Raw genomic sequence first — 25,451 nt, 5'->3', positions numbered from 1 at the left:
GTTTCAGTGCATATGTTATGTTTAGTAAACAATGATCTAGACAAAATCAAAAACTATCCCACATAGTGGTCTTGTTGAGGTGGTTGCAGCTCAACGTTGCATTCGTAGGAAGAATTGATGGAGAATAAGTTGTCTTTTAGCCAAAACTTGGCGTGTTTGATTTCCATCGACATGCGGTCACATCCTCTCTCATTGCTGTCTTCACAGGCAATCCCACAAATCAAAGTCATCAAAGGCAAACAAGAAGTAATAAATGTAGCACTTTAGACAATTAAGTCCCATTCTGCCATCTTGTGGCGAAAAGATAATATGTTATGGAGGTGGATTTGTGTCTTTATTATTCAATCAAAAAAAATGTTGCTTCAATCAAATAAAAAGTTGCTTCAATCAAAATATATATTTTCAATCGAAGAAAACGTCTCTTCAATCCAAAAAAAAAAATGTGTTTGAATGCAAAAATAAATTTGAAACTCAAAAAAATATATTTGAAAACTATTTTTCTTTGATTGAAATTTTTTTTTTTTTGATTGAAGTCAAGTTTTTTTTAATTGAAACACCATTTTTGATTGAAGTCATGTCATTTTGCGTTTGGACCACATTTTGGCTAGGACATTTGTGTCTTTATTATTCAATCAAAAATTAAGTCGCTTCAAACAAATAAAAAATATTTTCAAAAGAAAAATCACTTCAATCCAAAATTTTTAAAAATTCAATCGTAGAAAAAAAGGTTTGAATGCGAAAAAATATTTGAGACTCAGAAATTCGCATTTGAACACTTTATTTTTCATTCAAACCGTTTTCTTTGATTGAAGCAATCCTTTTTGTGTTCAAGCCATATTAGGGGTAGGACATTTGTGTCAAAATCATTCAATCGCAATAAAAGTTGCTTTAATCAAAAAACTATTTTTAATCAAAGAAAAAAATCATTTGCAAAAATATATATTTTTTGAAAATATATTTTTTCATTTGAAATATATATATTTTTTATTGAAGTATCACTTTTTTTGAAAAGCAAGAAGTTTTAAACTTTTTTTTTTTTCAAAGTGGAAAAAGTTTTGAACACACTTTTTTTTTGAAGTGGGAAAAGTTTTGAAGGCACTTTTTTTCGATTGAATCATTTTGACACAAAGATTCAACTTCAACGCTAGTTCCGGTGTGTTTGAGTGGCAGCTGATTGCGCCAATGACATAAAAGTATGAAGCAAGAATAATGGCCATTGGCCACCAGGTCTCCCTCCAGCCATCGGAGTCTCCTGGAGTCCAAGCCGAATATAGGGCACTGGTACGGGGGTAGAACATCGGCATTTCACCGGAGTACCCGCAACGGCACGTTGCCCTGTCGCGGCACACTGGTCGGACCCCGATATCACCCCCCAGGCGCGGAGGCTGGCTGTCGAGTGGACGGTCCGCGAATAACACGACACTCATTCAAAGTTGAAGTGATGGGGCTCCAGGCGTGGACGCCGGTGACTCGCCGGTAGTCCACTCTCTTACTGGGCAGGCTAGTGTCGGGCCACTCGCCGACCACTCTCAATCCCCGTTGAGTCTGCCGGAAGGATATTGCCAGCATGGCGGCCTAGCCAAACAGTGACGTAGTACGTCCCATTCCCTATAGCGGCTGCTTTTGCTAGCAGTGCTTCACGTTCAGCTTTGAGTCTCAAACGCACTGAGCTGGTGCTAGATCGCTGAGATGCATGACTTTTAACTGAGTTGGCCAAGACACACTATCCTGTGGTCTAACGTCATCTTCCACCTCTTGAGAATGAAGTTTCTGTTGGCGTTGGATCTCGACCTTGTACTTACAACGCCGCGCATTCGTTTTCTGTTCTGGAGGCTTTACTACAAACGGAGTCCACACAAAAAGGCTGAGAGTCTCAGGGTGCAGTCAAACAACAAACACAAGTTTTAATGAATGAAGCACACACATTACAGCATCTGACTCTGATGTGATCGGACCCGATCGATCGGGACATCTTTACCGAAAACACAAATGTTAATTACGATATTCACAACTTCGTTTTCACTAACCTGCAGAAAAAAACAAAACAATCTGCTGCAAGGAAACTGCCATGCCCACATGGTGCACAATACAGTTTTCTCATCTAAAAATAGATACATTTCTATGCATTTTGGGAGTTTTGGGATGCCCCTTTTTTTGCCCGTAAGGCTTTGGGCGCGTCCCTTATTTCTATTTCTGAAAGGTGGCAACCATATGTTGAATGCATGTATATATGGAACAATCAATCTGGTGTGCTAGGTTACTCAGATTGTAAAAACAAAGAAAAACATTGTCATTAAGAAAGCCAGAAATGTCCTTCCTACGATTTGCGAAAGCTAGCAAAAACATCCTCGAGGCACAATAAAATAAGGAAATCTATCCCTCTTTTCCAACCCAAGCGTGAGGAGAAAGCGCTCGCGCTTGTCATCCGATACCTGTGGAAAGAAGAGCACACAAAATATGAAATCGGCTGGCAAAGAAGAGGGAAATGACTCGGGGTTTACCTCACCGCGTGTGGGCATCTCACTCGGAAGAAGCGCTTTGGGTAAAAGCAGTCTCGGGAGAAGCGGCCTCAAACAAAGCGACTCCGGGGGAATCGGTCTCGGAAGAAGCCGCCTTGGGAGAATCGGTCCGAGAGGAAGCGGTCTCTGTATCGGTGCGGGTAGCTGTGTTAGGGGAAATGTGGGGGTGGAGTTTTTAGCTCAGGGTTGTCAAATGGGAGGACCGGGAAAAAGATGTAGCCTGTCAATACCATTTATTTCCAATTGAATTCTAAAATAATTATATCAAAGTTTGACAAAACAGTATGTTGAGTGACACCCCCCCTCACCCCAGCACCCATAAAAAAATTGGCTTTTGCCGTGAATTGGAAAAAAAAAAGATAAAAATGACCAGAAAAGTACTGGAAGTGATGCTGAATTGCTCCAAAATCAACAGGAAATGACACAGAAATCCCCTAAAATTAAGAGGAAATGATCAGAGATGTACAGGAAGTGACCCCCAAATCAACAGGAAGTGACAGGGAAATGTCCTAAAATTAACAGTAAATGTTCCAAAACACAGGAAGTACAGGAATAGAGTCGGAATGCCTTAAAATGTACAGGAAGTGACCCAAACAAAAACAAAAAAAGTGACCTGGGTAATGCCTTTAAATCAACAGAAACTAACGAATGTAAAGGAAATGAGAAATGCCCTTAAAGAGCATATGACACGAGAAAAAAAGTCTTAAATGGCATTATTATGTGAATTAGAATCATATTTTGAGACGATTCGACTATATACAACAATTTAGCAAAGCACAGATGACGAGAAATTAGTCTTTTAATCTGCCGGTTAGCCACGCCTACCATTATAGGGCTTTAGCGTCCCCAACAGGTGGATGACGTCAGCGGTAGACTGGGCTCATCGGTTTTACTATTAAGCCCATTGAGGGGGAATTATTCAGAACGAGGAAAACGCGACAAAGAGAGCCGCAAAATGTCATTGTTTCAGTCTCTCTACTCCAATATTTTTACAGGATATTCTTTTTATCCAAATATTTTCCCCAATTGCTAAATAAATGGCATGGTCATGACAAATAAGTCTTGTGCTAAATGGAATATGAAATCATAAAAATGCATTTATTCAGGACGACATGGCAAAATTAATGGTAAAAACTGTCGACTTCACCTTTACTGTCGCACCTCCCGAACGATATTTTATGACACCTAAATCGGACATATGTCATTTCCCTTCCCCGGCTTCGGAGAATGTAAACAAAGCAAGAGCCGTGAAAGGTAGCCGAGATGCTAACCCGAACCGAGTGATGTTTCAAAGTCTTCGAAGCAGAAAATCACACATAACTAGACCGGATTATTTGACATGACAACTGGGTTGTCGATCGTCTTTGTGGATCGGCAAACTGCCCGGCGGAGAGCAATTTACAGTTCGTTCCCCGGAGGAGGGTGGCTGGAGCTAACGCAGCTAACGTGCTGCTGCTAATGCATTAGGAGAGCTTTTTACATGCCTATCAATGATCAAACGTAAGTAGTCCTTTATTTAAAGAAAGTTTGTAGTGTTTACTTTGTAATCGCTGTATTCGTATTTGACATAATACAAAACAAGATGTTTACTCACTTCCTCGTAAGTCCAACGGTCCCACAGTAAATATCCACGGTGAATGGGAACCTTTTGAAACTCCAAAAAGCCGCATACGCCTCTCCCTCATACAGAATGATTTTTCTGCAGCCGTTTGGCTGGCGTAATGCGAAAAATAAACGTATTAATCCGCAAAATCGGCTGAATCCTTTGTTCTTCTCATACAACCGTACGGCTGTAGCGTGAAGAGGACGTCTTCTACTGTACACGTCACAGCGCCCTCTTTCTCAACTCGAGACTGTTGCCGGAAGTCACTCATTTTCCTGGCGCGGGATTCAAAAAACTGAATAAATATAGCGATGGCTTCCACACACATCCAAGCAGTCCATATCATTCAGGAGCATAAAATACCGCGTGTATTATGAAATAAACATGCTTTTTTGTGTCACATGCACTTTAAAAGCAAGAGGAGAGGATCCAAAATGTACAGAAAGTGGCCTAAAATCAATAAGAAGTGACCCAGAAAAGCACCAAAATCAAGAGGAGGTGACAGGGAAATGCCCTAAAAGCAAAAGGAAAGGATCAAAAATGTACAGGAAGTGACACCTCAAATCAACAAGGAAGTCAACAGTGAACAGGAGGTGACGGAAAAAATGTGGTAGAATCAACAGGAAACAATCCAAAATGTACAGGCAGGGCAAGCCCAGCCTATACGCAGACTATGCAGCTGCTTAGGGCCCCTGACCACTAGGGCCCCCCCCCAATTGTTTAATTTATATTCTATTTAGTTTACTACAGTTTGCTTTATTTGACTTTTGTGAGTTTTGATACTTGATTACAAGCTTAAAAAAAAGAAAAGTTCTTCCTTAACTTCTTTCTTTCCTCTTTCAGAAAAAGGTTTGGCGCTATCTACTGTAAGTACTGACAATCATTTGGGGTGACAAGTTTGAAGTATGCAGTGCAACAAAATCTGATTAATATACAAAATATGGACGTATGGCTTGGATTGCATGTACGGGTTTCAATTCAATTTCAATTCAATTCAATTTTATTTGTATAGCCCTCAATCACAACAGAAGTCTCAAAGGGCTTAACAGAGGCAATAAGATACACAATTAGAAATGAAGCAACAAAGATGAATAGATGCAATTTAAGTCCTGGGTATCCCCTATCCTTAAGACCCTCCATGCCGGCAAGGAAAAACTCCAAAAACTCCAGAGTCAATTGGGAGAAAAATGAGAAACCTTGGGGAGTACCACAGTCAGGAGAGATCCACTCCCAGGACGGATAGACAGGAACCCCCAAAACGGCTAATGGGAATTAGCAAGCGAAATTATAGTCCGTAAAAATACAGTGGAGTAAAGGAGCAAGAAGAAGTCCCTCTAGTCAGATGAGACGGGGGTAGCAGCGAGGACGTCTATCCAGCCAGGGGTCCGGACAGTCAGGAGGCTGCAGCTGGAAAATAGCCCCTCCCCAGAGGGGAGGGGGGAAAGGGGACACCGGGTGACTAGTGATGAAGAGACTAGACAACTAGATATTAACATTGGAAAATAGAAATAAAGTAAGACAAGTGGTAGGTAGAGTAAGAAAAGGAGATAGAACTCAGCGGCTGTACTGCCCCCAGCATTATAGCTTCTAGTGCAGCTTAGACTAAACTGTGAGTCTACTCCGACTTCAACTAGCCTAACCATAAGCTTTGTCGAATAGGAACGTTTTTAATCTAATCTTAAATGTGCAGACTGTCTCGGCTTCTTTAATACTAGCTGGAAGCTGATTCCATAAAACAGGGGCTTGGTGGCTAAAGGCTCTAGCTCCGACAGTACTTTTAGAAACCCTGGGAACTACCACAGGCATGAAAATGGGTCAGGGGTCAAAAAGGTGAGAAGGGTGTGGAGGAAATATGTTCCAGTACACTGTACACCCCAATAAAATATTGAGCTCTGTCGACCCACACTGTGTTTCAGCAGGGCCGTGCAGAGACCGGTGGAGGGGCGGGTGCTCGTAGATCAAAAGGAGCACATGAACAAGTATTTAATACACCTTAAAACAACATAACTTCAATTTTAACCAGCTTTAGATAATTATTGGCTGCGACTGTGACATACTTTAATTGGGAGGGGGCAACAGTGAATAGAAATCAAAACTGTCATTAACACTTTCTGGCTTTGACTCAGTCAGTCTGCCTATTTTCTTCCCTCAACCTCTGCATCAAAACTTCCTTCCTCAACTTGTTCATCTGAGAACAAACCACATTAGACGGTCACTGAGCCACCAACAGCACAGTTTTCTTAAAACTATTATTTCATTATTATCCATACTTAACAACTCTAGCACCTAATGATTAATAAAGCAATGACATAAAATCTTAGAAACATAACATTGTAATTGTGTTTATAAGTGTATTTAATACCCGACTATGCTTGCAAACTTGTTCTTACCAGGTCTGCTATTCACCCAGCTGATGAGGTATCCACTGCCTTTAGCAGCCTCATCTAACTCCTTTTTTTATCCCTCAATCTCCCTTCCCTACGAGGCATGTCTATGTAATGAAATATAAATATTAAAAAAAACACAAAAACAGACTCCCCGGTGGCTTTTCGTTTTAAAGCTTTCTTAATTTATTTCTCTCTCAATAACGATGGAGGTAGATTTGTGTTTTTATTATTCAATCGTGTTTTTATTATTCAATCAAAAAACAAAGTTACTTCTATCAAAAACAAAGTTGCTTCAATCAAAATACAGTATATACTTTTAATCCCCAAAAAGTCACTTCAATTAAAAAAAATTGTTTTTGATTGCAAAAATAAATTTGAGACAAAAAAAGCATTTGAAAACTATTTTACTTGATTGAAACAAATTTTTCCATTGAAGTAATGTTGTTTTGCGTTTGGGCCACATTTTGGCTAGGACATTTGTGTCTTCATTATTCAATCAAATAAGTTGCTTCAAACAAAGAAATATATATAAAAAGAAAAACTTTGCACACGTGTCAATCACCGTTTACCAAAGCCTGAGAGGGTTTGAGTAGACTCACTATGAAGCATTTACTAAAGCCAAGCATTTTCTTACTACTTTATTCTTGTTTAAAAATAATTCGGTGGGGCAGTAACATGTTTAAAACTTATCATAATTCTTACATTTTGAAGTGCTTGAAAACCATTTATAAATGATACTTTGGTGAAAAAAGTGAAAAAACATGTCATATATTTATCTTTTTTCCAATGTAAAATCTGAATAAATGCATTGAACACGCACAAAAAAATGGGGGGGCGGGGGGGACTACTTCGCGGTTTTCACTTATTGCGGCGGGTTCTGGTCCCCATTAACAGCGAAAAACGAGGGATCCCTGTATTTCTGAAAAGCTTTAAGAAGCAGGACTCATTCCCACCACTCGTCGGGCCGGTGTTGTGCCGACACCGGCCGTCAGCTCAAATCCAAGCCGAAAATAACGCGTCTCCGGCGGACGACGGGAGCGATGTGAGGCGCCACTCCCACCCGAGAGCATGCCGCTTAATTTGACTCAACAGTGTGTTTCTTCGTTTATATTACCGCTAAATACACAAGCTTGACGCCAATTTAACGGGAGCTATTTTTTTCATGGGAGATTTGGCTAGCTTTGGTAGTGTTCAACGCAAGCTGCAACGAATGGCAGTAACTTTTTTATATCGCAAAATGTGAAAACGATTGAAACCATTACTCACCAAATTCAATCTGCTGGCAAATACAGGCAAGTGTGTATGCTGCGCTCTGGTCTGCCCCGGTGTGGATAAGGCCTGGTTTTTGTTTTCGCAGCTATGCAATGCCACCCAAAGGCTCTCCGAGCACTCCATGTACAGTAAGGAGTGCGCGCGTTTGGAATAATGGAACGCACCTTGGGCCGATGATTGGTTCTCGTCAGCGAAGCATCTAGAAGGATTTGCTGACTGTCCAAGTGTGACATTTTTTAAAGAACCGATTTCTTAAGTGCTCAGTTTACGTACTAAGTTAATCACATGATGATAATAATAATGTAACGTTGATAATAGTCAACCGTTTAATCAGATCGAAATTCTTTATTTGTGGAAACTTATTGAACAACACGACTGCTATCTGCCGCAGCCAACGCACATATCTCCCCCGCCAGAACAAACGTAAACACGGAAGGCAAGTCCCTCGCTCTCCCGCACCTCCCTCACCCCTCTACGTCATGCGGTGCATTCAGGAACACATGCTAACACCCTCACCACATTATAACTCGATTCGTTACAATAATAATAATTAAATAAAACCTCCCGACCCCCCCCCCCCTCCCAAAAAGAATTTCTCCTCGGATCTACGCAATTCACGTAGGTCGCCATTTTTGACTTCAAAACGGCGAATTTCGCCGAAAGGTGAGAGATTTTCATGCCTGCTACCAGTAGACCTGCATTCTGAGATCGGAGTGTTCTGTTGGGGCGGTATGGAACCAGAGCATCGGTGAGATAAGGTGGCCCCAACCCATTAATGGTCTTAAATGTAAGAAGGAGGATTTTAAATTTAATTCTAAACTCGACTGGAAGCCAGTGAAGTGCCTGGAGCACAGGGGTGATGTGCTCTCTTCTATTAGTTCCTGTTAAAAGTCTTGCTGCTGCGTTTTGGACTAGCTGAAGACCTTTTAGAGAGCTTTTAGGACAAGCTGCAAGTAGGGAGTTACAGTAATCCAATCTCAATGTAACGAACGCGTGAATTAATTTTTCTGCATCGCTTTTAGATAAAATATTTCTAATTTTGGCGATGTTGCGCAGGTGAAAGAAAGCCGTTCTACAGGTTTGTTTAATGTGTGCTTTAAACGATAAGTCAGGGTCAAATAAAACTCCTAGGTTTTTAACTGTGGCGCTGGAGGCTACACTTACATTGTCCAGAGTGACTATCTGGGCAGATAAAGAGTCTCTAACACTTTTCGGGCCTATTATAAGGACTTCTGTCTTTTCAGGGTTAAGTAGAAGATAGTTAGTGCTCATCCAGGTATTTATATCTCGGACGCAGGCGCTTAGTTTTTCTACTTGCCTGACCTGCTCAGGTTTAATTGATAAATACAGTTGTGTGTCGTCAGCGTAACAATGAAAGTTAATGCTATGTTTTCTGATGATATTACCTAGAGGAAGCATATACAGCGTAAACAAGATGGGCCCGAGGACCGATCCTTGCGGCACACCACAACTAACTCTAGAGTACGATGATGATTGTTGGTTTACATTGACAAACTGGTACCTATTAGATAAATATGATTTAAACCAGCAGAGGGCTGCTCCTCTAATGCCTATGTCACATTCTAATCTCTGCAATAAGATATTATGGTCGATTGTGTCAAAGGCTGCGCTCGGGTCCAACAGAACCAGGATCGAGACTAATCCAACGTCAGCGCCAAGTAACAAGTCATTAGTTACTTTAACTAATGCGGTTTCAGTGCTATGATGAGCTCGAAAGCCAGACTGGAACTGTTCAAATAAACTATTGTCCTGTAGGTGCTGACAGAGCTGTTTAATTACCACTCTTTCAAGGACTTTGGAGAGAAATGGTAAGTTAGAAATAGGTCTATAATTGGCCAAAATTTCAGGATCAAGAGTAGGTTTTTTCAAGAGCGGTTTAATAACTGCATATTTAAAGGACTGCGGCACGTAGCCAGTAACTAATGAGGTATTTATTATATTTAAGATAGTGTCAATAGTTAGAGGCAGGGTCTCTTTAAAAAGTTTGGTTGGGATTGGGTCGAGGAGGCACGTTGATGGTTTGGAGGACATTATAATTGAAGTTACATCAATTTGGTCTACAGTGGTAAAGTTATTTAATATTTTAGAGGGGTTTATAGGAGATTCCGAATTCTTTGTCTGCACTTTATCAGACCTAATAACTGGAAGTGAGTCATTTATTTTATTTCTAATAGTTGCGATTTTATTGTTAAAAACTTTTAGGAAGTCATCACAGCCAAGGGTGGTTGGGATATAAGGTTCTATTGAGGTGTGACTGTTTGTCAGCCTTGCTACAGTGCTGAACAGAAACCTAGGATTATTTTTGTTTTCCTCTATTAAGGATGAGTAATATCTGGTTTTAGCCGTACGCAAGGCCTGCTTATATGTCACTAAGCTGTGTTTCCAGGCAGAGAGGGTGTGCTCTGTGTTTGAACGGCGCCAAAGTCTTTCTAATTTACGTGTCGATTGTTTAAGAGAGCGCGTTTCAGCATTATACCAGGGAGAGGCTCGTCTCGGCTTGACAAACTTTAATTTGGAGGGAGCGACGACATCGAGGGTAGTACGAAGCGTAAACATAACACGATCAACAAACTCGTCATTAACAGCAAGGCCGGACATTATTCCTTCATAATTAGATGACATGGAGGCAAATATAGGCTGAATTATCTGTTTATACTCTGAAACAGAGTGATCACCTAATGTCCTTTTCATCTGAGTTCTAGTCACTAGTGGCGGATTATCTTGAAGCACAAACTGAAAGGTAATTAGAAAATGATCAGACAGTACGGGGTTGTGGGGATGGACACTAAGATCACTAATCTCCGTACCGTAGGTTAAAATCAAGTCCAGGGTGTGCTTGTGACTATGATTTGGTTTATTTACATTTTGAATGAAGCCAGTCCCATCTAGTAGGTCATTAAAGGCCTTACCAAGGGAGTCACCTTCATTGTCAACATGTATATTAAAATCCCCTACAATTATAATTCTATCCCAGCTTAGCAAAATACTAGATAAAAAGTCAGAGAAATCTCACAAAAACTGTGAGTAGGGACCAGGGGGACGGTAAACCACTATGAAAAGAACTGGTTTTTGGTTCTTCCAGTTAGCGTCTATAATTGATAGTGCTAGACTTTCAAAGGAGTTATAAATGTAATTAGATTTACTTTTTGGGCTCATACCTAAACAAGAGTGTGATATTACTGCCACCCTCCCTCCACGGCCCGTGCTTCTAGCTGTGTGAAAATTCACGTGACTTGGGGGTGTGGATTCATTAAGTCTAACAAAGTCATCCTGCTGAAGCCAAGTTTCAGTCAGGGCCAAAATATGAATATTATAATCCCCAATTAAGTCATTAACTAACAGAGATTTGGGCGAGATTGACCTGATGTTTAATAATCCGCATTTTATATATTTATTAAGAGCTATTTTATTTTCACTGCTATCAGGGGCTATATGTATTAAGTTCTTTGGTCTCGTTCCTATAGTACTCTGTTTTCCCCTGTTCACTATACGAGGCACGGACACAGTCTCTATCTTCTGTCCTGAATTTTGGATTTGTGACAGCTCGGAAAGAGGCGAGTGGTCACTACTAACAGAGTTGTGTTTTACACTACAACACTGCGCCCGGGCCCCCACTCTGAAGTGTCACTTTGGGAGACTTAGTTTGGCGGCCAAATTTCGAGTTAAGAGAGCAGCACCGTCCCAAGCCGGATGAATGCCGTCTCGGCGCATGAGCCCGGGCTTGCCCCAAAACGCGTGCCAGTTATCAACAAAGACTATATCGTTTTCTGGGCACCATCTAGACAACCAGCGGTTAAATGATGAGAATCTAGAGTACATCTCATCATTGCCCAAATTAGGCAGAGGACCAGAGAAAACTACGGTGTCCGCCATCGACTTAGCAAGTTCACACACCGAGGCTACGTTTAATTTAAGCACCTCAGACTGTCTCCGCCGGGCGTCGTTACCGCCTGCGTGAATCACGATACGGCGGAACCTCTTCCTACTCTGCTTTAAGAGCCTGAGGTTTCCTTCGATGTCACCGACTCTGGCCCCTGGGTAACACCTGACAGACACCGCCGGGTGCTTCACGTCTCTAACTATGGAGCTTTCAATTACGAGAGTGTCTGGTTCAGCCGGTGTGTCGCTGAGGGGGGCAAACCTATTGCTGACGTGAAGCTGCTGGTGCACTAAGGTTGTGCGTTTACCACTGCGCTTCCCCCGTACAGTCACAAATCCGTCCTTAATTTCCCCCGGCTGCACGGGGCTCGCTGGGGGGCTAACTGCGCTAGCAATCCTACTACTGCAAGCACGACCTGCGGGCCCTGCCACTACCTGGCTATAGCTAGGACTAGCTTTCGTCTCTAGAGTGCAGAGCCGTGCTTCTAGCTCAGAAACCCTGGTCTCCAACCCTGAGACTAAGCTACACTTCCTACAGCTACTACTGTCCTCGACGAAGGAGCCAGGGTGCTCGCTATACATACGGCACACTGAGCAGAAAAGACGGGAGGAAGAAGGCAGAGGGCTAGCCATAGCTCGGATAAGCTAGGCTAGGAAGATAGAGCTAAAGAGGAGAGTAGAGTAGTTTTAACCCACGACCTGTTAAATCGTGGGATAAAACAAATTAAGGAGCACTAGGAGAGCCGAACCAGCCTAGGATCGATTCTCCGATGTGTCCGTGGGATAAAACAAATTGAGGAGCACTAGGAGATTAGCGACTAGTAGCAGTGCTAACAAACAAACTATACACTCACCGGATGTGACGTCACCACAAAAGATCACAGTACACTGTGACGAAATGGTGGGCCAAAAATATGGGCCCCTTTGCATTATTTTGCTCAGGGCCCCCAAATGGCCTGGGCCGGCCCCGTGTACAGGAAGTGACCCAAAATCAACATGAAGTGACTTCAAATCAACAGGAAGTGACCTGGAAAAGCACAAAAATCAACCAGAAGCTACCAGTGAATAGGAATTGGCAGGGGAATGCCGTAAAATCAACAGGAAATGATACAAAATGTACAGGAAGTGACCCCAAAATGTATAGGAAGTGACCTAAAAAAACAATGAACAAGAAGTGACCCAGAAACGCTTTTACTTACGAGCTGGCGTGTATTTGGCTGCAATGAAAAGAGAGAAACAACGTCTCAGTGACGGTCGACGTGAAACTGGCCGACGTCCCTTACCTTGTTTACGCTTGACGACAAAGACCGTGATGGCGACACCCAGAGAGAGGAGGACCGATGGGATGGCGACGGCCAGCGCCGTCTTTCTCCTTGCTTGCGCTTCACAAGAAAAAATGAAACATAAGGACGTACGCGTCGGACGAGGACGGAAGCGCGCGTCTCACCTTCTATGCGCTCGTTGCTCAACACCTCGGCGAGGTCCAGCGGGGTGACCACGTCCTTCGGGACGCCGTCCAGCTGGAAGACGCACTCGTAGCGAGCGCCTTCGTCCACCGCGAGGAGGCGAGCGCCGGTCTGGAAGGTCCCGTCGTGGTTGGGGAGGATCTCGTCCATCTCCACGTTCTCGTCCAGATGCTTGCCGTCTTTCCTCCAGAAGAGGACGGCCGCCCTGGGGTAGAAACCGGTGGCGTGGCAGGTGACCGGCGAGCCCGCCGTCTTCTGCAGCAGGGACACCCGCGGGAGTTCTGAAAAGGACAATCTGGGTCACTTCCTGCCCGCCTGGGAGACGTTAGCTTTCAAAGTCCTCCCACTTGAAGTGAATTGGACGTTCATCTGTATCAATCCCTGTTGATTTCAGGGCATTTCTGAGCCACTTCCTGTTGATTTTGAGTCACTTCCTGTTACTTGCTGTTCACTGGTCACTTCCTGTGGATTTCAAGTCATTTTTGGGTCACTTTTAGTCGCTTTCTGTATATTTTGAGGCATTTCAGGATCACCTCCTGTATATTTTGGATTATTTCCTGTTGGTTTTAGGGCTTTTCCGGGTCACTTCCTATTGATGTTGAGGCATTTCCAGGTTACTTCCTGTTGTTTTTGGATGACTTTGTTCGTTTGGGCATTTGGAGGTCACTTTCTGTAGATTTAGGGATATTCTGATGTCACTTCCTGTTAAATTGGAGGCATTTCCCGACGACATCCTTTAGTTTTGGAGTCACTGTTTATTGGTTTTTAGGTCACTTCCTGTTGATTTCAGGTCAGTTTCTGTTGGTATTAATGCCTTTCTGGGTCTCTTCCTGTTGATTTTGAGGCATTTTGGTGTCACTTTTTGTTGATTTCAGGTCATTTACTGTTGGTGTTAGTGCATTTCTGGGTCACTTCCTATTTATTGGCCACTTCCTGTTGATTTTGACGCATTTCTTGGTCATTTCCTGTTTATTGGTCACTACTTCTTGTTGATTTTGAGGCAGTTCTGGGTCTCTTCTTCTTGATTTTGGGTCACTTCCTGTACATTTTGAGGCATTCTAAGTCACTCTTTTTGATGGTTTTAGGGCACTTCCTGATGATATTGGGGCATTTCCAGGTCGCTTCCTTGTTGACTTCAGATCCATTTCTTTTGGTATTAGTGCACTTTTCGGTCACTTCCAGTTGACTTCAAGTCACTTCCTGTTGTTTTGGGTCACTTCCTGTATGTTTTAGGTATTCCGAGTCACTTTTTGTTGATTTTGAAACACTTTTGGGTCACTTCCTGTATGTTTTCAGGTATTCCGAGTCACTTTTTGTTGATTTTGAAACACTTTTGGGTCACTTCCTGTTGATTGGCCAGCATTTCCAGGTTACTTCCTGTTCATTTTGGGTCACTTCCTGTAGTTTTGAGGCATTCCAAGTCACTCTTTTTGATGGTTTTAGAGCACTTCCTGATGATTTTGGGGCATTTCCAGGTCACTTCCTTATTGACTTTAGATCCATTTCTTTTGGTATTTGTGCACTTTTCGGTCACTTCCTGTTGACTTTGAGTCACTTCCTGTTGACTTTGGGTCACTTCCTGTATGTTTTCAAGTATTCCGAGTCACTTTTTGTTGATTTTGAAACACTTTTGGGTCTCTTCCTGTTGTTGGCCAGCACATCCAGGTTACTTCCTGTTGATTTTGGGTCACTTCCCGATGATTTTGGGTCGCTTCCTATTGATTTTGAGGCATTCCAAGTCACTCTTTTTGATGGTTTTAGGGCACTTCCTGATGATTTTGGAGCATTTCCAGGTCACTTCCTTGTTGACTTCAGATCCATTTCTTTTGGTATTAGTGCACTTTTCGGTCACTTCCTGTTGACTTCAAGTCACTTCCTGTCTATTTTAGATCACTTCCTGTATGTTTTCAGGTATTCCGAGTCACTTTTTGTTGATTTTGAAACACCTTTGGGTCACTTCCTGTTGATTGGCCAGCATTTCCAGGTTACTTCCTGTTGATTTTGGGTCACTTCCTGTTGATTTTGGATCACTTCCTGTACATTTTGAGGCATTCCAAGTCACTCTTTTTGATGGTTTTAGGGCACTTCCTGATGATTTTGGGGCATTTCCAGGTCACTTCCTTGTTGACTTCAGATCCATTTCTTTTGGTATTAGTGCACTTTTCGGTCACTTCCTGTTGACTTCAAGTCACTTCCTGTCTATTTTAGATCACTTCCTGTATGTTTTCAGGTATTCCGAGTCACTTTTTGTTGATTTTGAAACACCTTTGGGTCACTTCCTGTTGATTGGCCAGCATTTCCAGGTTACTTCCTGTTCATTTTGGGTCACTTCCTGTTGATTTTAGGTCACTTCCTGTTGATTTTGAGGCATTTCAAGTCACTCTTTTTGATGGTTTTAGGGCACTTCCTGATGATTTTGGGGCATTTGCAGGTCACTTCCTTGTTGACTTCAGATCCATTTCTTTTGGTATTAGTGCACTTTTCGGTCACTTCCTGTTGACTTCAAGTCACTTCCTGTTGATTTTGAGGCATTTTGGTGTCACTTTTTGTTGATTTCAGGTCCTTTACTGTTGGTGTTAGTGCATTTCTGGGTCTCTTCCTGTTTATTGGCCACTTCCTGTTGATTTTGACGCATTTCTTGGTCATTTCCTGTTTATTGGTCACTTCTTGTTGATTTTGAGGCAGTTCTGGGTCTCTTCTTGTTGATTTTGGGTCACTTCCTGTATGTTTTCAGATATTCCGAGTCACTTTTTGTTGATTTTGAAACATTTTTGGGTCACTTCCTGTTGACTGGCCAGCATTTCCAGGTTACTTCCTATTCATTTTGGGCCACTTCCTGTTGATTTTGGGTCACTTCCTGTATGTTTTCAGGTATTCCGAGTCACTTTTTGTTGATTTTGAAACATTTTTGGGTCACTTCCTGTTGACTGGCCAGCATTTCCAGGTTACTTCCTATTCATTTTAGGCCACTTCCTGTTGATTTTGGGTCACTTCCTGTATGTTTTCAGGTATTCCGAGTCACTTTTTGTTGATTTTGAAACATTTTTGGGTCACTTCCTGTTGACTGGCCAGCATTTCCAGGTTACTTCCTATTAATTTTGGGCCACTCTCTGTTGATTTTGGGTCACTTCCTGTATGTTTTCAGGTATTCCGAGTCACTTTTTGTTGATTTTGAAACATTTTTGGGTCACTTCCTGTTGACTGGCCAGCATTTCCAGGTTACTTCCTATTCATTTTGGGCCACTTCCTGTTGATTTTGGGTCACTTCCTGTATGTTTTCAGGTATTCCGAGTCACTTTTTGTTGATTTTGAAACATTTTTGGGTCACTTCCTGTTGACTGGCCAGCATATCCAGGTTACTTCCTGTTGATTTTGGGTCACTTCCTGTCGATTTTGGGTTGTTTTCTAAAAATAATAAAACTCACTAAAAATGGGTGAGCGAAGAAACAAAAAAAAAATATGTGTGCCGAATATGAAACGTGCAAGACAGAAGGTGTGAGAAGACAAATTAGGGAGACAACATTAAAGATGAGATGTTCAGCTCAAAATGGAGAATGAAGGAGAGAAAAGAAAGCGTTGATGGGGGGGGGGACAAAATGGAGGACACATTTCACGGACAATGTGTGAGAGACAGGCTGTACGTTACCTGTTCTCATCAGGACGTCCCTCCCGAAGCTCACGTACTTCTTCAAGTATGAAGGACAAATCTTGGTAATGTAATGCTTCCTGTGTTCTACACGTCCCAATCGATCCCACTCGTGTTTGGTGACGGCAGCTCGCGGCTGGACGGCGATCCATCTCAGTCCCTTCAAATCAAACCATATGAAGTCTTCTCCATTGTAAGCGTGGTGAGTCCAACCATCCACCTGGTCGGTCTCATCGTCCCATTGACAGCCACCCGTCTCCTGGATCATGTGAAGACCTGAGAGAAAGGCACGCCAGGTGAGAAGTCAACATCTGGCTGGATGAAATGCTCCAAATTGGAACAGTGACAAACCTCCCGTCTGGTTGAAGCGCTCTTGAAAAGTATGTATGTGGACTTTGGAGCTATGCTGATTAGCAATATTGATCTGTGTCACTTCCTCCCAGTAGCGAGGCTCCTCGGCTGTGATGTTCTTCATCCACTCCTGTTTGACTTTTGTTTTCCCGCTCTCGCTGTCGTAGTGTGAAATGGGAAGGCCGTCAACGTAACCCACAGCCATGTACTCTGGCAAGTTCGGAATGTGAAATGACACAGTCTGGATATAGTTGAGAGTGTGGATCACTGAAAGGAAAAACAAAAGCATTTGTCAAGTGTGACAACGGACGGACGATTAGGGCCACGCAAAGACAGAAAAAAATAAAAAGGACGACTAAAAAAAAGCCATCATATTACAAGTCGCATTAAAGCAGTACTTCTCAAATAGTGGGGCGCGCCCCCTGGGGGGGGGGGGGGGGTGCAGAGTGATGCCAGGGGTGGCGCGTGTGACCTCGGGGAACATGTTTTTTTTTTTTTGCCATACTAGAATAAATTGTACTTGCACATCCACTCAGTGGGTGGCAGTGGCGCTCTCATTTTCAAAGTGCGCGCAGTATTTTTGAAGTAAGCAAGAGCACACAGAAGAGAGATATGAAGAACTGTGCGCCGTTTTCGAAAGCCGTTTTCCGGCCGGACTCACGCAGCGACCCACTGTCTTCTCCGGTTCTCACGTGTCCGCCTGAGAAGTGCCATTTTCGGCTTGGGATCGTCACGACGACCGCCCTCACCTACGGTTCTCCCTCGGCTGCGAGAATGTGCTTTTTTCGGGCCGTTTGCCTTTTGGCTTTGACATTTAATACAGTGGTAGATGAGGAAAGACCACTGTTTACTGTGTCTAAAAATGATTATAGCGGACGGCCAGAAGCCAAATAAATTAAGACGCCACTTAAAGACATTAGACCCCATTCTCATTGGTAAGCCGCTTGGTTGTTTTTCAGCGAAAACGTGCCGAATATTGCCAACAATCGTCCCGCTTTGTCAGTGTTATATCAGTAAACCAGTGAGCACTGTTAGCATGCTCAGTGCAAAATAACCCCACATCATTGCAAACTGGAGGTGATACTGGGAGCAGCGAGCAGCAAAAATAAAAACTGTCCTTCTGTCCAAAGACAATTTTTTCTTCTTCTTCTTCTATACAGTTTTGTTTTTTTGCTCAAATTTTTTGGCATATTGTCCTCATGAGTTAATGTTTCTGATCAATTTGAATTTGTTATTATTTACTGATTTTATTTTTCAGTATCAAATGGTCAAAAATGTACCTTGAGTGTATTTTTACAGTTTGGATGTGACTTTTTTTTTTTTTTCATTCAGGCAAATTGATGCGCCTTAAGTCTTTTCTGTTACAAACAAAACAATGTTAATAAAGTTATACTTTATAAGTTCATCTCTGTTATTTTCTCTAATAGAAAAAAAAGATATAATGTGAGGCAGAGGCGTACTTATAATAGTGATATTATAGAAAAATGATACTATTTACAGTGGCGGCAGAGTTTGGGTGGTGCGAAACATTTACATCTTCCTTGGAGGGGTGTAACAGAAAATAAGGGAGAAGCACTGCATTAAAGTGATGTGTTGCAATATGATCAGGAACAGTTGCGATAATATTGCCTGGTACACCAGACTCAACGCTGTTCCAGCTATTGAGTCTGGCCACCATTCCCACGGATACAATTTCCAGGGCGGAGCAAGCCACAGCAAACAGACAGCGGAGTGGACCAATCAGCGACGGGCAGACGTGACGTTATGAACTGACGACGGAAGGACGAGGGACTTGCGCGCAGAAGTAAACATACGAAGAGAGCGGAGTTTATTCAACATGGCTAGCGCGAGACAGACTATTGTCAATGACTCGTGTCGCTGTGTTTTAGGTAATTTAAAACAGAATTTACCGCGGATTGGAACATGTTCTCGGTTATCCCGTTGACCATCTGTGTTGTGGAGACGACTTTTGGCGCGCAAGAGTGACGTTGCTCGTGACGAACACGTCACGCAAATAAACGAATCTGATTTGTCGATTGATTTTGTACCTGCTCGAAAAGGACGTTAATGGGATGGTTCCCAGACTATTTCTCTCAGTGTTTGAAAAATACAGGGAGAATAGTCTGGCAGAGCCAGGCAAGCGATAATACGCGAAAGAAATTCGAAATATGGTGGCATTATAACACCACGTACATTTACGTCATATTACCAGCAAAAAGTCATGTCAGGACTCAAAGTCATCATTCTACTTCAAGTCACATCATATTTGAAGAATGTTACATGACAAGTTGTAATATTATGAGTTTCAAGTCATGATATGACATAACTAAAAATAAAGTTTGAATGTAATGTGATTTTATGAATATGACAAGGAAAAAAAGGTGCTTGTTATTAGGTCACTTCCTGTTGATTTCTTTTTTTTAGGACTACTTTTACTTGAGTCATATTATTTTGAAATAACGATACTCTTACCAGGGCCGGCCTAGCCTATACGCAGACTATGCAGCTGCTTAGGGCCCCTGACCACTAGGGGGCCCCCAATCTGGCAATTGTTTAATTTATATTCTATTTTGTTCACTACAGTTTGCTTTATTTGACTTTTGTGAGTTTTGATACTTGATTACAAGCTTAAAAAAATAAAAGTTCTTCCTTAACTTCTTTCCTCTTTTAGAAAAAGGTTTGATGCAATCTACTGTAAGTACTGACAATTATTTGGGGTGAGAAGTTTGAAGTACGCAAGTGCAACAAAATCTGATTAATATACAAAATATGGACGTATGGGTTGGATTGCATGTATGGCTTTCACAGTACACCGTGACGAAATGGTGGGGCAAAAATATGGGCCCCTTTGCATGATTTTGCTTAGGGCCCCCAAATGGCCCTGCTCTTACTTGAGTACAATTTTTGCTGACTAGCTGATCCTTTTCATTTCATGGTAGAAAATGTTTTAACCACGAGAGGGCACTCATGCTCTTGAGAAGCAAAAGATGCGCTTTCATTTCTATTTTTTCCAGTCGGAATTCAATGTTTTGGCTGTCATTGTCATATTTTGAGCTTGACAACAGTCATAAAAAATAAAAATGGGTTGAGGATAAGCCTGAGAATGATCGGTTTTCTGTCTGCTCCATATAAGCAATATTTCAACATTGCTTACACGGCCGAGAGTCGGGGCGAACTGCCCGTATGTGTGTGACATGCACGGACAGTGCGTGCATGCTATCGATCCATATAAACTTTGAATATAAGCCTAAACGGGGATTATTTATGTCTGTTATTTGTGTCCTCCTTTTGAAAAGCAAAATATGATATCCCTGGAATGACGGATGACGTGTGTCATTTGTTTTGATGCTTCTGCGCATGCGGGTCTTCTTGCTCAACGCGTGTCGGACTGCGAATTACTGCGCATGCGTAATACTTGAACGGTCTCAATGGACAAAGGCAGTCTGAACGGGCAAGCCAAAAAAACGGATATGACAAAAAATCCGATTCGTGCATTAAGACCTGTAGTATGAACGTAGCCTAAGTTAGCTCGTATTGCTATTTCCAGCCTTTATTTAACTCTGCTGCACTCTTGTGAACTCTGCAACTCTCTAAACTCAAGCCGGAACGTGCACGGCTTATATGTCATGTGACTGCGACGCAGCCGGTCACGCGCTCGGCCAAACAGACACACAAGCACGGTGGGTGAATTATGACAAAAAACAAAGGGCCACCACAACATTTGTTTTAAAAAAACAACAACATTATAAGCAGTTACTTTATTAATGAACATTCTCTTCAAGGATGACTTTTTTTTACTTGTACTTGAATGTTTGCTTTTTGGATGACGACTTTTAATCATAAGCTGATTTTAAGGGGGGGGGGCAGGCCCTCCCTGGTGGCTGAGAAGTGTCATTGCATGAAATTGACTTTCCTATATATATCAAGTTGTAAAGCAATAAAACTGCAACAAAATTAATGGAATGAACAAAAAAACAAATTATAATGGGTCAAAATTATTCCTCGAACAGATCATGTGACTAGCACCTTAGACAGTCATTTGCTTTGCATATAATTAAAAATAAAAATAGGGGAGGGAAATTTTATCTTTCAAATGATTTTTTTCTTTGATTGGAAATATTTTTTTTTTGATTGAAGCAACTTTTTTTGGGATTGAATAATTTAGACACAAATGTCCTATCCATAATATGGCCGAAACACAAAAAGGATTGCTTAACTTTTTCAATGAAAATTAAGTGTTCAAATGCAAATTTTTCAATCTCAAACATTTTTTCACATTCAAAAACGTTTTCTATGATTGAATTTATTATTTTTTTTTGATTGGGGGTGGCGTGGCTCAGTGTTAGATTAGTTGTCCCCCAACCCAGAGGTTGTGGGTTCAATTGTCCGCCCTGATGAACACGCCTAAGTGTCCTTGAGCAAGATACTGAACCCCACGTTGCTCCTGGTGCTGCGTCACCAGTAGGTGGATGGCGAGATAGTGTAAAGCGCTTTGAACGCCTTGAAAGGTGGAAAAGCGCTATATAAGTATAACGCCATTGAAGTGATTTTTCTTTTTGAAAATATATGTTTTTTGAAGCTTATTTTTTGATTGAATAATAAAGACAAAAACGTCCTCACCAAAATGTGGCCCAAAGTTTTGGGCGATATGGCGTTAAGCACGTATCACGATAAATTGAGCAGATTTACCTCGATAACGATAAATGACGATAAATTCACCCAAGCAGACAGTTATATAATTTGAAAATCTGAATCAATGCATGAAATACAGATTAACCGTTTCTTGTTTATTTATTTACCAGCTTTCAATTTAATATATTTAACAATTGTACATGCATTCTAAACATTAAGTATACAAAAATTTATTGTAAACAATAAGAATTCAAGTTTGAACATTTAAAACGGCTTGTATGGCTTGAACAATGTACATTGTCAAAATCAATATGCCTGTGCCAACATGTCATTGTAACACAAATGACTTACAGCTTGAACAGTACACTTCAAAAAGACAACTTACTGTTAATGGCTGCTGTGACATAATTACTCAACACAAGTGTTTACTGCAAGGTTTCAGGTTTTTTTTCCCCAGTGCATTTTTTAATACATACACACACACACACACACACACACACACATTAAAGCTGCATTGATCTAATGACACAGAATTAAGCACATACAGAAAAATAGCTGGGGCAATTAAACAGTTATATTATAATTTTCACTGTTAGATTGTACTTTATGCTGAATGCTTTAGCATCACAAAAGCTATCAGAGAAATCACACACAGACAAGAGATACACAATAACGTGATAAACTAATGCTGCATTCCAGAGAAGTGGGAAGTCGGATTTATCCCACTCGGATGCTACCAGTTCCAATCTCAAAGCGTTCCAAGCAAATGTAAACAACAAAGATAGCTGATCGCGACGAGGTGTTTTTTATTTTGGCCATCCAAATACATTTTGACCTCCAGCGAACCTGCCTTCCTATAAGCGATCAAATAGTAGAGGAAACACGACAGCTGCGTTATAGCCCACACTGTAAACTGCCTTTTTTTTTAGTTACATCCTTTGCTGATCGTCAATATAAAAACATAGCACAACAAAGATAATTCACTGTATGACAAAAAAATACATGGCGTCTCAAATAAACTTGATTTACTTCATTATTGTGTTATCATTCAATACGTTTTCATGAGCGCCAATTTGTCCAGTGCCGTCAGATTGAAACAACTTGGAAGTCGGGGTAGTTATTTTTTCTCCGACTTCGCGACTTGGACCTACCAGTTCGAGTGGCGTTCCAATGATATTTTCCAGCTCGGAGGTCGGAAAAGTCCGACATCCCACTTTTCTGGAACGCAGCATAATTGCTAGATGCAGTCAGAGACCAATCCACTCATGAAGTTCAGCTGTTTCAACTAGTTTAGAGCCACTATCCGACTCCATCACTTTCATTTGTAGCGTTAACCGCTAGCGTTAGCCACTAGCGTTAGCCTGTGGCTTGGCTACCAGTAGAAAGCATCCTCTTTGGAAATCGTGAGAACAAGGGAGGACAACGGGTGAAAGTCCGTCTGGGTGCCGCCAAGAGTCTATTTAATGTCGGGTGAAAGTTTGGCGTTCGCTGTTGTAGCGAACCTTCCAAGCAAACCTAATTAACTTTTTATCTAAAATACTCCTAAATCGGTAAAATATTGACTTGAATCTATCTTTAAAATAGTTTTAAAACTTTCACATGTCAAAAGTTGACAAAAGGGAAATTATGGATTAACGGGAGCAATTTTAACAACTTTAACGGTTGATTCACAACATTAAATTAATTGAATGTAGTTTAAAGCTGCTGATACAGAATGGGGACTGGAGTTTTTTATTTACTGTTATTTTTGTATATTTGTTTACTGCTATATGTTAACTTGATACTGAAATAGTAGTTTGGTTTAGCCTGAGAGTATTTTTGAACAATTTTGGAACTAATGTACAAAACATTAAAAAAAAAAAAAAAAAAAAAAAAAAAAAAAAAGGGGGGGGGGGGTGCATCAATAATCGTTTTAGAATCGAATCGGACCATCTGAATCGTAATCGTAATCGAATCTTTAGGTGCCCAAAGATTCCCAGCTCTAATATTATCACGCTCTAGGCGCTACTTTAGCAATAGAATGCTACGAGCGGAGCTAACGTGCTACGAACTACAAACAATAATAAAGAGTACTGATATAAGCACAAATATGATTGCAGAATATATGGAGAACATTATAACTTACTTATCGGCCGAGGACGAACTTTTTTTCCTCAACCGCGGTCTTTTTAGAATACTCTGCGCATGTGCAACAACGCAGTTGTCCCAAAGCGAGGCAGTTCGCTGTCCAGCCCTCACAGCAGGGAATTCACAACAGCGTGGTTGCGGCCAACAGTAACCGTTAATTGTGCAATAAAAAAGTAGGTGAGACCAACTCTCCGTGCGTTCTCTATATCCAATGGGACGCTACAATAGATATTCCCGACATTTTTATTGGGTGGGCACGACTCACGTCTGGGTGGGCCCTGGCCCACCCATACATCCGGCCCCGATTCAAACACATTTTTGAAAATAAATAAATACAAAATAATAAAGGCACAAATCTTACCTCCATATCCACCCAAGGGATACCATTTTTGACTGGGGCAACTACATTGGCACGACACCGGCGGGCGTACCATATTCAATGGTTGACAATCTTGGTGAAAAGTGTTGAGGTGGTTGCAGCTCAACGTAGCATTCGTAGGAAGAATTGACGGAGAATAAGTTGTCGGCGTATTCAATTTCCATTGACATGCGGATACATCCTCTCTCATTGCTGTCTTCACAGTCAATCCCACAAATCAAAGTCATCAAAGTCAAACACAAAGAAGTAATAAATGTAGCACTTTAGCCAATTAAGTCCCATCCTGCCATCTTGTGGCGAAAAGATAATATGTCAATAATAACAAGCAATAGGACTGAGGACACATTTATGAATACAAAACATTTCCTCCACCATTTCTCTCAACAAAAAGTATTGCCTAAGCAGCGTGATTTAGAATTCCCCTCAAGAATGATGGGAAACAAAAACGCTCATTTTCAACTTATTATTATAGTCTTGTAAGTTAATTTTATTGCTGACACTGCATTTCGGGGTCATCAAGATGTTGTGCAGCCCCCTTGCTCCAAAAGTCAAACTCCGCCTATGCTTTTAATGGAGTCATTTTAGTTTGAAGTCAAGCTACTCTTACTTGAGTCCAAGTTGAGCTACTCGAGACAACTACACAAATTTGAAGGCAAAACCTTCGAAAACATCTACTTTCTTATACTTTTGTACTTTTACTTGACTTGTTTGGATTACAATGGACTTCAATGGCGACGACCATTTCCTGATGACTTGCTGCTGGCAAAACGCGTCTTCCCATGTCAAGACGGGTCACTTACCAGGCGCAGCGCCGTCCATTTGCGTTAGCAGGAAGGCCGTCAGCGCGATGATCTTCACCATCTTGTGCTCTTTTGAGTCCATCTTGGAATGATGACAAGCGCCTCCCGCGTCGGCTCACCTGCGCAACTTTTGCACTTACTTTGCTTTCATTTTCGCCGGTGATGACGTCCTGGCAAATGACGTTTGCACTAATGGGCGGGGACCAGCGCCGACTCCGAGGTTTTTTTTTTCACCACCTCCTGATGGCGCCAACGTACGGAGCCCCTAAGGCAGTACTTCTCAAATAGTGGGGCGCGCCCCGCGCAGAGCGATGCCAGGGGGGGCGCATGTGACCTCGGGGAACATGTTTTTTTTTTTGTTTTGTTTTT

General features: G+C 41.7%; 1 protein-coding gene across 5 annotated transcripts; it reads right to left on the bottom strand.

The window, feature by feature from the left end:
- Positions 1–1,892: 1,892 nt before the first annotated feature.
- LOC130919043 (class I histocompatibility antigen, F10 alpha chain-like) lies at positions 1,893–25,243 on the bottom strand. 5 transcript variants are annotated; one of them, XM_057841436.1, is made up of 8 exons: positions 25,083–25,243; positions 17,145–17,411; positions 16,794–17,069; positions 13,129–13,428; positions 12,965–13,063; positions 12,881–12,898; positions 2,502–2,663; positions 1,893–2,432 (listed from the first exon to the last, which is right to left on the bottom strand). In XM_057841436.1, exons 1-7 carry the CDS (start codon positions 25,162–25,164, stop codon positions 2,521–2,523), a joined length of 1,185 nt encoding a protein of 394 aa, XP_057697419.1. In that variant the 5' UTR covers positions 25,165–25,243; the 3' UTR covers positions 1,893–2,432; positions 2,502–2,520. The 5 variants fall into 5 exon arrangements, with proteins under 5 accessions (XP_057697419.1, XP_057697415.1, XP_057697416.1 ...); XM_057841432.1 differs by lacking the exon at positions 25,083–25,243 and adding an exon at positions 24,265–24,486; XM_057841433.1 differs by lacking the exon at positions 25,083–25,243 and adding an exon at positions 24,265–24,486 and having other exon boundaries at positions 2,507–2,663.
- Between the last annotated feature and the right edge of the window lie 208 nt (positions 25,244–25,451).

This window comes from Corythoichthys intestinalis, chromosome 7 (genome assembly GCF_030265065.1).
Source record: "Corythoichthys intestinalis isolate RoL2023-P3 chromosome 7, ASM3026506v1, whole genome shotgun sequence".
NCBI classification, from domain to species: Eukaryota; Metazoa; Chordata; class Actinopteri; order Syngnathiformes; family Syngnathidae; genus Corythoichthys; species Corythoichthys intestinalis.
This window is presented reverse-complemented; position numbering and strand designations above follow the sequence as displayed.